General features: G+C 45.2%; 1 protein-coding gene across 3 annotated transcripts; it reads left to right on the plus strand.

Annotated features, from left to right (window-relative positions):
* The first annotated feature begins 83 nt into the window (after positions 1 to 83).
* LOC140282013 (uncharacterized) lies at positions 84 to 9815 on the plus strand. 3 transcript variants are annotated; one of them, XM_072376547.1, is made up of 23 exons: positions 84 to 182; positions 259 to 324; positions 516 to 572; positions 666 to 734; positions 2754 to 2813; positions 2906 to 2965; positions 3124 to 3183; positions 3267 to 3326; positions 3470 to 3529; positions 3692 to 3763; positions 3855 to 3917; positions 3996 to 4073; positions 4256 to 4315; positions 4451 to 4504; positions 4740 to 4811; positions 5201 to 5278; positions 5388 to 5441; positions 5612 to 5653; positions 8194 to 8271; positions 8354 to 8393; positions 8469 to 8514; positions 8619 to 9033; positions 9152 to 9815. In XM_072376547.1, exons 1-23 carry the CDS (start codon positions 111 to 113, stop codon positions 9632 to 9634), a joined length of 2199 nt encoding a protein of 732 aa, XP_072232648.1. In that variant the 5' UTR covers positions 84 to 110; the 3' UTR covers positions 9635 to 9815. The 3 variants fall into 3 exon arrangements, with proteins under 3 accessions (XP_072232648.1, XP_072232647.1, XP_072232649.1); XM_072376546.1 differs by having other exon boundaries at positions 259 to 323; positions 512 to 572; XM_072376548.1 differs by lacking the exons at positions 2906 to 2965; positions 3124 to 3183 and having other exon boundaries at positions 259 to 323; positions 512 to 572.
* Positions 9816 to 10529: the final 714 nt, after the last annotated feature.

Genomic DNA, 10529 nt, shown 5'->3' on the forward strand with positions numbered 1-10529 from the left:
GGAAAAAAACAAAAAGCAGAAGCGGCACAGTGCGGTGTATGTGGCTGCCAGAGTTTATGTAAATTTGGAGTCCTGTTTTGGTTCCTCATCTCCACCTGCTGTGTTACAGTATGAACATGTTCAGGAGGGATAAAGGCTCAGCTGCCCCAACTCCAGTGGTTCCACCCAGACCCAGTCAGGAGGTGAGAGAACTCTGCACAGTGAGACCTTTTTACTAATCCGTGGCTGCAATAAACTGATGCCCTTATCTATCACCAGGAGCAAGAAAATCCAGTCAAGCACAGCCTGAACAGACAGGATGCAGGAGGGACTGCAGCCTCACAGGTGAATGCAATGACTTGTATACAAAATCAAACTATTGCTGCCACTGTTTCTTTGTAGGACAGCAGGGAGCTCACAAATGACCTTAACCTAAAGACCAAGGGGAGAGAGGTCACAAATACACCTTTGATCTTTGCGAGTCGAGTGTCTTTTCAGTCATTTCTGGGTATTTTGTTGCTTCGTTGAAACCGCAGAGGACCGGGGTAATGGGAGTTGTGCAGAAGGTCAATCCCTTCAAGTCTGCCTCAAAGGTAGAAAAAAAACTATTTGAGCTTGGATTTTGTCAGGTTATACTGTCCCTAACAGATCCCACAGCTTTGACATCTCTATTCTATTCTATTCAGGCGTCCTCCTCCACGGTCAGCAAAGCTCCCTCCTCAGAATCACTGGAACAGGCAGCGGACTCGGCTCAGGTGAGCTCACAGGTGGATTTGAACGTGTGTATATTCCAGAAACATTTCTATGAAAAGGGCAAAGAGCATTTTAAACGGCCCGTTTCCGTGCAAAACTGTCTCTGGAGTGAGGCGCTAACTGAGACGCCATCTGTGAGGCAGAGACGGTGATGATGAGATCAGAACTTGCATGTCAATTGCAGATTAATGGCATAGCATAGATGAACGCACTGCTGTTGTAATGTTGTGTCTTTCCCATTAGTCACGATTCAGAGCACAGAAGTAAATGTCTGGAGTATATAAACATGTTTAATTACTTATTTTTTTGTTTTTTGTTAAAGGAATCAGTCGCAGCTCTGTTTTGCAGCCCACACAGATAAGAGGAAGGAAAGATTTCTATTGTTTTGATAACTTTAAACCCATAGCTTGGCGACTACACCGACAGAGCCAAGAAAATAAAAGCATGGCGGAGCTGATTGGTTAATACTTATTAACAATGAAGCAAATTCTGCATCTCTCTCTTCTTGTTTTTTTTTTTTTCCGAGCTCTCTCCAGCAGTAAAATCCAAGCTGGTGTTTAGTCTTGTCCCGTCTCTCGCTCGCACACTTTCTCATCTTCTTCCCGTCCTTCCATAGCTTTATCTGTCAGGTGCGTTTGTCACGATGGAAACCAAAGTGAGGAACAGCAGCAGCTCAGCCTCAGGGTACTCCAAACCTAAGTATGTGCACGACTGAGGTTGTTGTGCTTGAAAATGAGTCTGAAGTCCTCCGTCACTCCCTGCAGCATTTCATCCTGAGGTCTGAACTTGTGACTTGGGCATTCCGACACCTGGATTCGTTCTGTTGTGGATTTGCTGCTGTGTTTGAGATAATTGGCCTGTCACGAGACCGTACATCAGCCAAGCCTTAGCTGTCGGACAGCTTGCCCAACGTTTGTCTCCACAGTGGAGTTCAGTGCATGAAACTTTAAATCAGTGTGAGCTGTGGTTGGTTTTCTCCAAACGTGCTGCTGTGCATCGTGACCAAACCTCTCCACTTAGGTCTGCTCTGTCCGAAGGACATAGTTCCAGAAGTGTTGTGGTTTGTTCAGATGTTGCTTTACAAACCTAAGCTGTGCTGTTGTGTTCTTTTAGAGAAAAGAAGATTTTCTCCCAGACAGCCCCTCCAAACAAGCCATACTTGTTAAGTCTTTTCCGTGCTAACTCAGGCCTGTAGTCTGAGATGTAGCTCTTGGGTTTTTTGCAGACCTTGGTATGAACTTGCCCACTTTGTTTTATCCCCATATGTAAAACCTTAGTACTAACAAAAGGTTTCCTTGCTTTTTTATGAAGAGATGTTCCATCTGGTGTGAATGGGTTAAACTGTCAGACCCATTTGGGTGCTTCTTCAGTTCACAGCCACTGTTTCAAAGAGGATCGACACTGCCGAGAGCTTTGATGAAATGTCCTTGTGGTGCCATCCAACCTTAGGTTGGAATGTGCCACTGTAGAGGGGTGAGGACGCCTGGTGTCGGTGCCCAGGTTTCTTCACCGAAGTCGGGTATCTTTGCTTTGAAGTGGCTCCGTCGCAGTGTCAGAGCGTGTTTTTATGGTCACATTAAGAAAATGGACGGTATTTAACGTTGAGCTGCCATTGTTGGCCACTTTCAGGAATTGAAACGCAAACAGAGAATCGAGGGGTAGTGTTAGATGTTGGATTTTTTATCGCAAAGTGACACAAAACTGGTCCAAATGTTGTTTTACAGAAGCTGCATGATTGGATATAAAATACCTTTTTCCACGGCAGACATTCTGAACCAGTGTGCTGAGCAGCAGGACCTTTGTGAGATGCAGCCATCGTTAATGCGAGACAATCTGCTTGTATTAAACTAACCCACTGGTGCTAATAGTACATTAGTGAAGGATCTTAGAACCTCTTCCTGCGCTGATGGGAAGTGTAAACAGATTCTTCATAGTTTGAACCGGCAGTATTTTGAGCTTTCATGTTAACAGCCATCTTTTTTTAGTGTTTGAGCTGGAAATTGTCTGTATTTCTGTTTCAGAACCCTGGGATGCTGAAAGGGGTCATACAGAAAGTCAACCCATTCAAGTCTACCTCACAGGTAGGCATTGTTTCTGTGGCATTGTCCGCATGGTATTGGCTAATCTGCGTCAGGTTGCAGGGCGTCCACTCAAGCAGTTTTCCCCCTCACAGGTGTCTAAAGCCCCGTCCTCTGAGTCCCTGGAACAGGCCAAGGTTTCAGACTCGTCTCAGGTAGGAAAAGACTGAAAGTGTGTCAGTAACCGGCTCTCAGTAGGAGCCACTTCTTTGTTCTAGCTCATTGTTCCCTTTAACCCATCACACCCTTAGTTAACAAACATTGAAGGCAGCCTGAATTTTCCTAAAACACCATTTTTTGGTTTGTGTTTCAGAACCCTGGGATGCTGAAAGGGGTCATACAGAAAGTCAACCCATTCAAGTCTTCAGCACAGGTAACAGAGGCATTGTCCGCATGGTATTGGCTAATCTGCGTCAGGTTGCAGGGCGTCCACTCAAGCCGTTTTCCCCCTCGCAGGTGTCTAAAGCCCCGTCCTCGGAGTCCCTGGAACAGGCCAAGGTTTCAGACTCGTCTCAGGTAGGAAAAGACTGAAAGTGTGTCAGTAACCGGCTCTCAGTAGGAGCCACTTCTTTGTTACGGCTCATTGTTCCCTTTAACCCATCACACCCTTAGTTGACACACATTTAAGGCAGCCTGAATTTTTTTGGTTTGTGTTTCAGAACCCTGGGATGTTGAAGGGAGTCATGCAGAAAGTAAACCCCTTCAAGTCTTCAGCACAGGTAACCGACTGTACATTTGATATAATTGTCTCCTGTATTGACTGAAACGAGGCGCGGCGGTTGATAAGGAAAAACCGAAGAAGGCCTTCGGGTTTAAGGCTTTAAATGAAACATTCCCGTAAAGTTGCAACTTTGCTTTGGTTTTGACACTTTGTGTTTGAGGTGCCAAAGGACGGCGCTCAAGGCGATTCTGCAAATCCAAGACAGGCTGACAAAGAACTTGAGGACAAACAGGTGCGCTGCGTCCTGTCCCACCCAGTCCACTAACCTCTCTGTGTGCTACCGCTGTGTCCTAGTTCAACGTTTGCTGTGCTTTACCATTCAGAATCCAGGAATTGTGACGGGAATGATCCGGAAAGTCAACCCATTCAAATCCTCCCAACCGAAGGTACCCTTTGAAATCGTGATTAGGGTGACTGTAGGGGTGTTGACACTCTTACTCAGTTGGCTTTTCTCTGGCTTGCAGGACTCTCAGCCTCTGCAGAGCGACCTCTCCTCCAGCATTGGAAGCTTGGCAGACGATGACAGTATGCCAGAGAAGCAGGTGGCTGCACGAGATGTTACATGTAGATGTTATACCTTCTATTGCCACAAGATGGCACCAAAACACATACATTTTCAGAGTGCCTCTACAGTATATTGTGATAACTGTTGAACAGGAGCCGTGAATACACGTTTTCACTGCTGTGTTTCTTCCTCCTCTGTATCTTTTTTGTTTTATTGTAGAACCCTGGAATGTTTAAAGGCATTATGCAGAAAGTAAACCCCTTCAAGTCACACACACAGGTATTCCCTCCTTCTTATTACATTTAAAGTTTTGCTCCGGATAGCCTGGCCGTAGAGGTTATTTCTCCTTAAACGTTTCACTTTCCCACACCAACGGGATGCTAATGAGTAATCCACCGTGTTGTTGTCATACAGGTGGCAGGTGATGCATGTCAGACGGACTCTGCAGTTCCTGCTCACATGATTCCGGTACGTGTGATCTTGATTGGCATGATAAGCGGTAATGCCTGCTCCAGTTGCCAAATTGAAAATCTTTGGTTTTGTTCATGCATTTGTAAGCTGACGTTGCATCTCGCAATGTTGGCAAAGTTCCAAAAAGAACTTTGCCTGTGACAACATTGGATTAAGACGTCGCCTGCTGTTTACTCGCTTAAACAATGTCCGGCTTTTATTTCTCGTCTTCTTCCGCTTTCTTCTTCGTCAGAGCGACCGAGCCATTCACAGCGAGAGCTCCACCAGCTCCGAAAGCTTGGACGACAGCACCATTGAGAGACATGTACGACGCAAAGTACACCATTATTTAAAAGATTCTTCCCAACCCTTCCTCTCAGAGCCTCCATCGCTATCAATGACGCCGAAACATTCTTGTTGGTATTCTGTCACTGCCGCACAATGGACTGATTGTGTGAAGAAGAAAATAAGCTGTCTCGTCAGAACAATGCCAAGCATGCGACCTGTTAAGCTCACATGATTTACAAGAAACACAAATGTAGTGTTCAGTGACCGTCAAGAGCCAGAGGTTGGGTTAAAATGTGTCACTCAGGCCCCACAGGGCCGTTGTTTGAGTCATTTAGACTCTGTTAAGTAATAAAGCCTTTTAACTGGAATCTTTTTTCATGTTGCACATGTTTTCAGCTGCTCTAATTGACCTAACTGTCTCTCCAGTCTATTTGGTACACTGACGCCGACACCAGCTGCGAGGTGACAAGCCAGCCGTCAGAGGCCCCGAAGACGAGAAGAAAGGTCTGGAAGACCCACTTCCTGGTTCCACGCAGACAATGTTAACACACTTTGTTACACGAGAGGCTGCCAAGCTCGAGTAGTATCTGAAAATGTCCTTTTTCTTCTTCAGACGTTCATAATAAGGAGGATTCTCCCCAGTGCGTTGTTTGGGTCGGGAGCAAAGGTAAAGCCAGGATGTGTCGCTCAGCTGCTATTTATTTTACTTTATACTCTTAAGCAATAGTACAATAATAATTTTATACGTTCAAAGCTTTCTCTAATCCATCCTTGTACGTTTTTTTCCTCATTTTCCTTTGAAAGTTTCAGTCTTTTTTTCTGTTTCTGCATCTACAGGACTCCTCAAATGCAGCCTCTGACGCTCAGGCGCTGCCCCAGGTTAGTAGTTCTGGCCGGCTAACAAAAAAAACCTCTCGCACAGTTCAGCAGCTGTTCTTTTAGGCACTGTGATGAATATAAGCCACATTGCGACTGGGTTTCTGCTCGTCAAACACACCCATGCGTGCGTGCATTTTACACTGTGCAAACTGTAGGTGCTGCGTAACTGTATCAATAAAATGACACCTGGACTAGAACAGCGCTCATTTGAGCAGACTCATCCAAAGCAAACTGTAATCTCCAACTTAAACAAAGTCCAGTCCAGATCCACAGGTACATTTGAAATGTATTCCAGCTCATGCAGTTGGGCTGTGTTGAGCTTTGTTGGATGCAGGTGGCAATACTTACACACCTTTACCTCTGAATGCACTCGCATTCATAGACTAAACGCATTCCTTTTTTAATTAACTTGAGGGGGAAAATGTTCACGTAATGGCAGTAAATCCTTCATTCACCTATGTAACATCAGAATTTCAGCCTCTGATCTCTCTCTGAACTCACTCTGTCCTCACTTAACCTCCACCTCTCTACCTGTCCTTTCCATTTCCCATCACATGCCCAGTGCACGCTTTTTTTTAAAACGGCACTTCCTTGTTGTATAAGAGAACAGGAAAGATCAGTTGGAGCTAATCTGCTGACACCACCTTGATGTTGTTGGTGGTTTCCCAGTGTGACAGGAATGGTTTTATTAGATGATAATTATAAAACGGTTTTACAATGCTTATCAGTACTTTTCAGCCGCTGCTTTTTTCCCAGGCTTTGAGCACCGCGGCTTATAATATGGTGCAGCTAATGTGTTTTTTTTCTTTTTTTCATGCCGCCAAAAACATTTTGCCTCGTAACATTAGACCAATAAAATGAACGAACAGTTCACAGTGGTCCAATGAAATTGTTTGATGAATCAAACACACTTACACCACTAAATTATTGTAAATCGGTCATTTGTACTCGCTCTCAACATGGAAAACAAACGAAGAAATGCATATGTTGCAGCTTTTAAGTTAAAGGCGATCAATCTGAGATGAGATTGTGAGAACGACAACGAAGAGACTGAAGTAAGTGACGAAGTTCTGAGGCTGTTCAAGACGGACACCGCAGAATTTGACTTTGATGGTTTTAGTGCGCGGGAGATGATGAAGGCGATCAATGACTTTTCCTGGTAGGCTACGATTATTATTTATTTATTTAACCAGCCATGTTACAGGCACTGTTTGGGGGGAAAAAAAGCCTTTACGCCACATATTTGTGCGTCACCGATAGGTATTTAAGTTAAAACCGTCGGTGTTACAGGTACTGTTGGGGGAAAAAAGCATTTGCAGGATGTATTTGTTTATGTTACCATAAGCATTTAATTAAAAGTTTAAAATCCTCACATGGAACATCTTTGTGTGTAAATATCTTATATTACAACATGGACACCCACGACTTATAATCCGGTGCGGTCTATACATGTAGAAAATGGATTTTCTTTTTAAAGTTAAAGGGTGTGGCTTATGTTCAGGTGCGCTGTATAGTCAGAAATTTACAGTAGTTAAAAAGTAAATCTAATGACATAGATCTAATGGAACTAACTGGTGTAATCCTGGACAACGGATGCTGAAACGTCAGCTTTCCAGTTTTAAAAAAAAATTTAAACCAAATTTCTCTTTGGGGATGAATAAAGTCCTCTTGAACTGGATATAAGAGCGAGTGACAACCTGTGATTGTGCACCTTGTGCGTCTTCTGCGTAACAAAGCCAGGTGAAGGACAATGAAAGCCTCGCTGGTCACCATCCATCAGTGTCTCCTGAGTTTGCAGCCTATTGTTCTCTCACTTTGAACTGAGTCGGGCGGGCAGATTTACTTCTTCCAACCTCTGAGTTTGTTAAGGTTAAGATGGTGCAAAAGAAAGGGACTCTGCGTTTCATTTACCAGGATATTTGTGGCCCAACCCCTAAAAGTGGAAAAAAAACTTTAAGGGGTTGGAAAAAAAAACTGTGGAAAAAACTTTTTTTCCACTAAAAGTGGAAAAAGTCCATCCAAAAGTGGAAAAAAACAAAAGCAAGAATAGCAGCAGGTCTGTCAACAGCGTCCGACAGGCTGCTGTCAACTCATCAGTCCATAGGAGAGACTGAAATGACAACAGAGGGCAATACGTCTGACCTGTTGTGAAGCAAGAGCAGCAGTGACCCAATCCAACTCATTTCTTTAGGAGTAATGCAGCCGTAAAGAACAGACTGATTTATAATCGAAGCTTTGCTCCTAGATTTTGTGCCATTGCTCTTATTTTTTTACATATTTATTCAATTTTAAGATGGGATTCATTCATCTAAGATAAGTTCCGTTTCTCTTAAATGAGACGTCGTATGCCAGGACCCAGTGTCTGCATGTTGAGCTGTTTTTCTTTTCATATTCAGTCACATAATGACTTTGGAACATGTGTACCTGGAACCAGTCAGGTCCAGCTGTTACAGCGGTAAAAAGCAGCCCTCCGTGGGTTTATTAGAAGCTCCACGTGCTAAAGGCTCAACATGTGCCATCTTTCTCCTTTCTCTGACAAGGAGGCAGTGGCAGTGGAGACGCTACAACTCGCCGAGGTACCGGTGCCCGGTGAAGACGCAGAACTGGACCCTTTGGACGTATGTCTGTCTTTTTATCTGTCGCGTTTTTCTGCATCGCTTGTGCTGAACCACCGCTGAGTTTGAAATGGTTGTTTCTCAGGACGAAGAAGGCCTTTTGGCGTGGTGGAGAACCGTTGAGGGTATGTAAGATGTTTGGGATCCCGTTCAGGTCGGCTGGAACTCTACATCCTGCAATCATTGGCTTTGTGTTTCAGGATGGGACGATTGGAATGAGGCAAACCAGGATGAAGAAGCCGAAGAGTACGAGCTGTTATGAGCATCTGGTTCTAAGAGCACAGCCTGAACTACCGACTTGCACGTAAGCGTGTTTGTGACTGACGCCTTTTCTTTTGTGCTGGTGTCAGGGTGGTCGAGGAAGCTGCCGATCGCGTCTTCATGGCAGCTCGTCTTTTCGTCCGCTTCTTCAACCAGCGCGGCGCCTCGCTCCAGCAGCGCATCCTGGAGCTGCTCGCCATGGCTGACGCCGCGGACAACTTCCACAAGAAGACTGTCACGGCCAGCATCAGCGGCGGGGTGGCCAGCGTGGCGGGGTCCGTCACCACCATCACGGGCCTCATTCTGGCGCCCTTCACAGCGGGGACGTCGCTCATCGTCACGGCGGTGGGCATCGGTATAGCAACGGCCGGCGGCGTGACGTCCGCTTCAGCCAACATCACCGACACGGTGCATTCAAAGACGGACCGCAAGAAGGTGGAGAAGATGATCCAAGATTACCAGGATGAGATTAAAGACGTCAAGGAGTGCCTGGAGTTTTTACAGGTGAGAACACACGGAGCGTGGGCTCAGTTTTAGTCTCATAGAGCTCATTCTGCATCGGCTGACTCTATGCTTAAGGCTTTTGGAGACTTTTTCCTTCTGACCCATGTCTGTCTGACAGGAAGGGATGGAGACGCTCGAGGAGTGGAACTTTGAGAAATTTGCCGAGAGCATCGCGCAGAAGCACCTGAATCAGAACGTCAAACACGTAATGAAGGAGGGCGGGCGAGCTGGAAAGGCTTTAGTGATCAACACAGAGAGCCTGATCGGTACCGTCCAGGTCCTCGGTGCTGCCGGTGGCGCCGCCAAAGCTGTGCAGGTGATGAGCGTCACCACCGGCGTCATGTCGGGCCTCTTCCTGGCTCTGGACGTCTTCTTCCTGGCGAAGGACTCCATAGAGCTGAAAAAGGGAGCCAAGACCGAATTTGCTGGTAAAATCAGAGAGGTTTGCAAGGACCTGCAGGACGGACTGCTGGAGCTGAACAGAATCAAGGAACAGCTGCAGAGAACTATGGATGGGATCGAGGTGGAGGTGGAGGACGAGGAGGAGGATGAGGAGCTTTTGAAGTCTGATTTGAAGAAACTTATGGAGCTTGAAGAGTGAGGGATGGTTGTTAAACAGCTAAACCAAAGCCTCCGTTTTAACTGGCCAAAGCTGTAGTTGAAGTGAAAAGGCTACTCGCTGTACTGTTACTGTACTATTGTCACTGCTCAGAGGGAAGAATATTTAAATGAAGTAGTTTTATAGTGAGTTATTTAAGTCATTTTAGTGTCCTAAACAAAAAGCTGCCGTGTCATAGTGGCTTTTTTTTTTTATAAAGTTTGTTTCTCTACAATAAAATGAGTCTCCTAGTTCTTTGTCTTTTTGTAAAAATCATGTCACCGAGGTCCGTTGTAATGTTGAAACCCGATATCCAGCAGATGGAGGAAAAGCTCAGACCACAGAGTGAGACGTAAGTGAATGAAAGCCAGAAATATGCTGAAAGACAGCCCCGCTCATCTCGGAAACCTTCTCTCGTAAATTCCTTGACGCGCATCACGGGGAATTTCCCCATGTCAGCATCTTTCATTGAGTAAATGCACTCGGTGGATGGAATGCATGATAACAATTAGATTTATCACATTTACATTTTTTTGCCAAGACTGTTAGAATGGAGGCAGGAGCTAAACACGTCGTCTTCTCCGGCAAATCCTTGAGATCCTCAGTGTATTTGATGGCCAAGTTTCCAAATTTATTGTCATCTTGGAATAAACCCATCCCAGGCGATTGGAATACAGACAAATAGTCATTTAGCATATTCAGGTATTAAGACATTTTGAAAGTAGGTTAAAAAGACACTCGAGCCCAAACAACAGTCCCTCCCAACAGGTGTTAGGAGTGGCTGTTTTCTGCAGAACAATGACTATGAACCATGAAGTGAAACCACTACTGAGCTGCTTTAAATACGCACGTCTGCCTTTATGCAGGGACCCGGTCAGGTGAGGTGTACATTTCAAGA

The sequence above is a fragment of the Leuresthes tenuis genome, unplaced genomic scaffold (genome assembly GCF_036924035.1).
Source record: "Leuresthes tenuis unplaced genomic scaffold, fLeuTen1.0.hap1 SCAF_22, whole genome shotgun sequence".
NCBI classification, from domain to species: domain Eukaryota; kingdom Metazoa; phylum Chordata; class Actinopteri; order Atheriniformes; family Atherinopsidae; genus Leuresthes; species Leuresthes tenuis.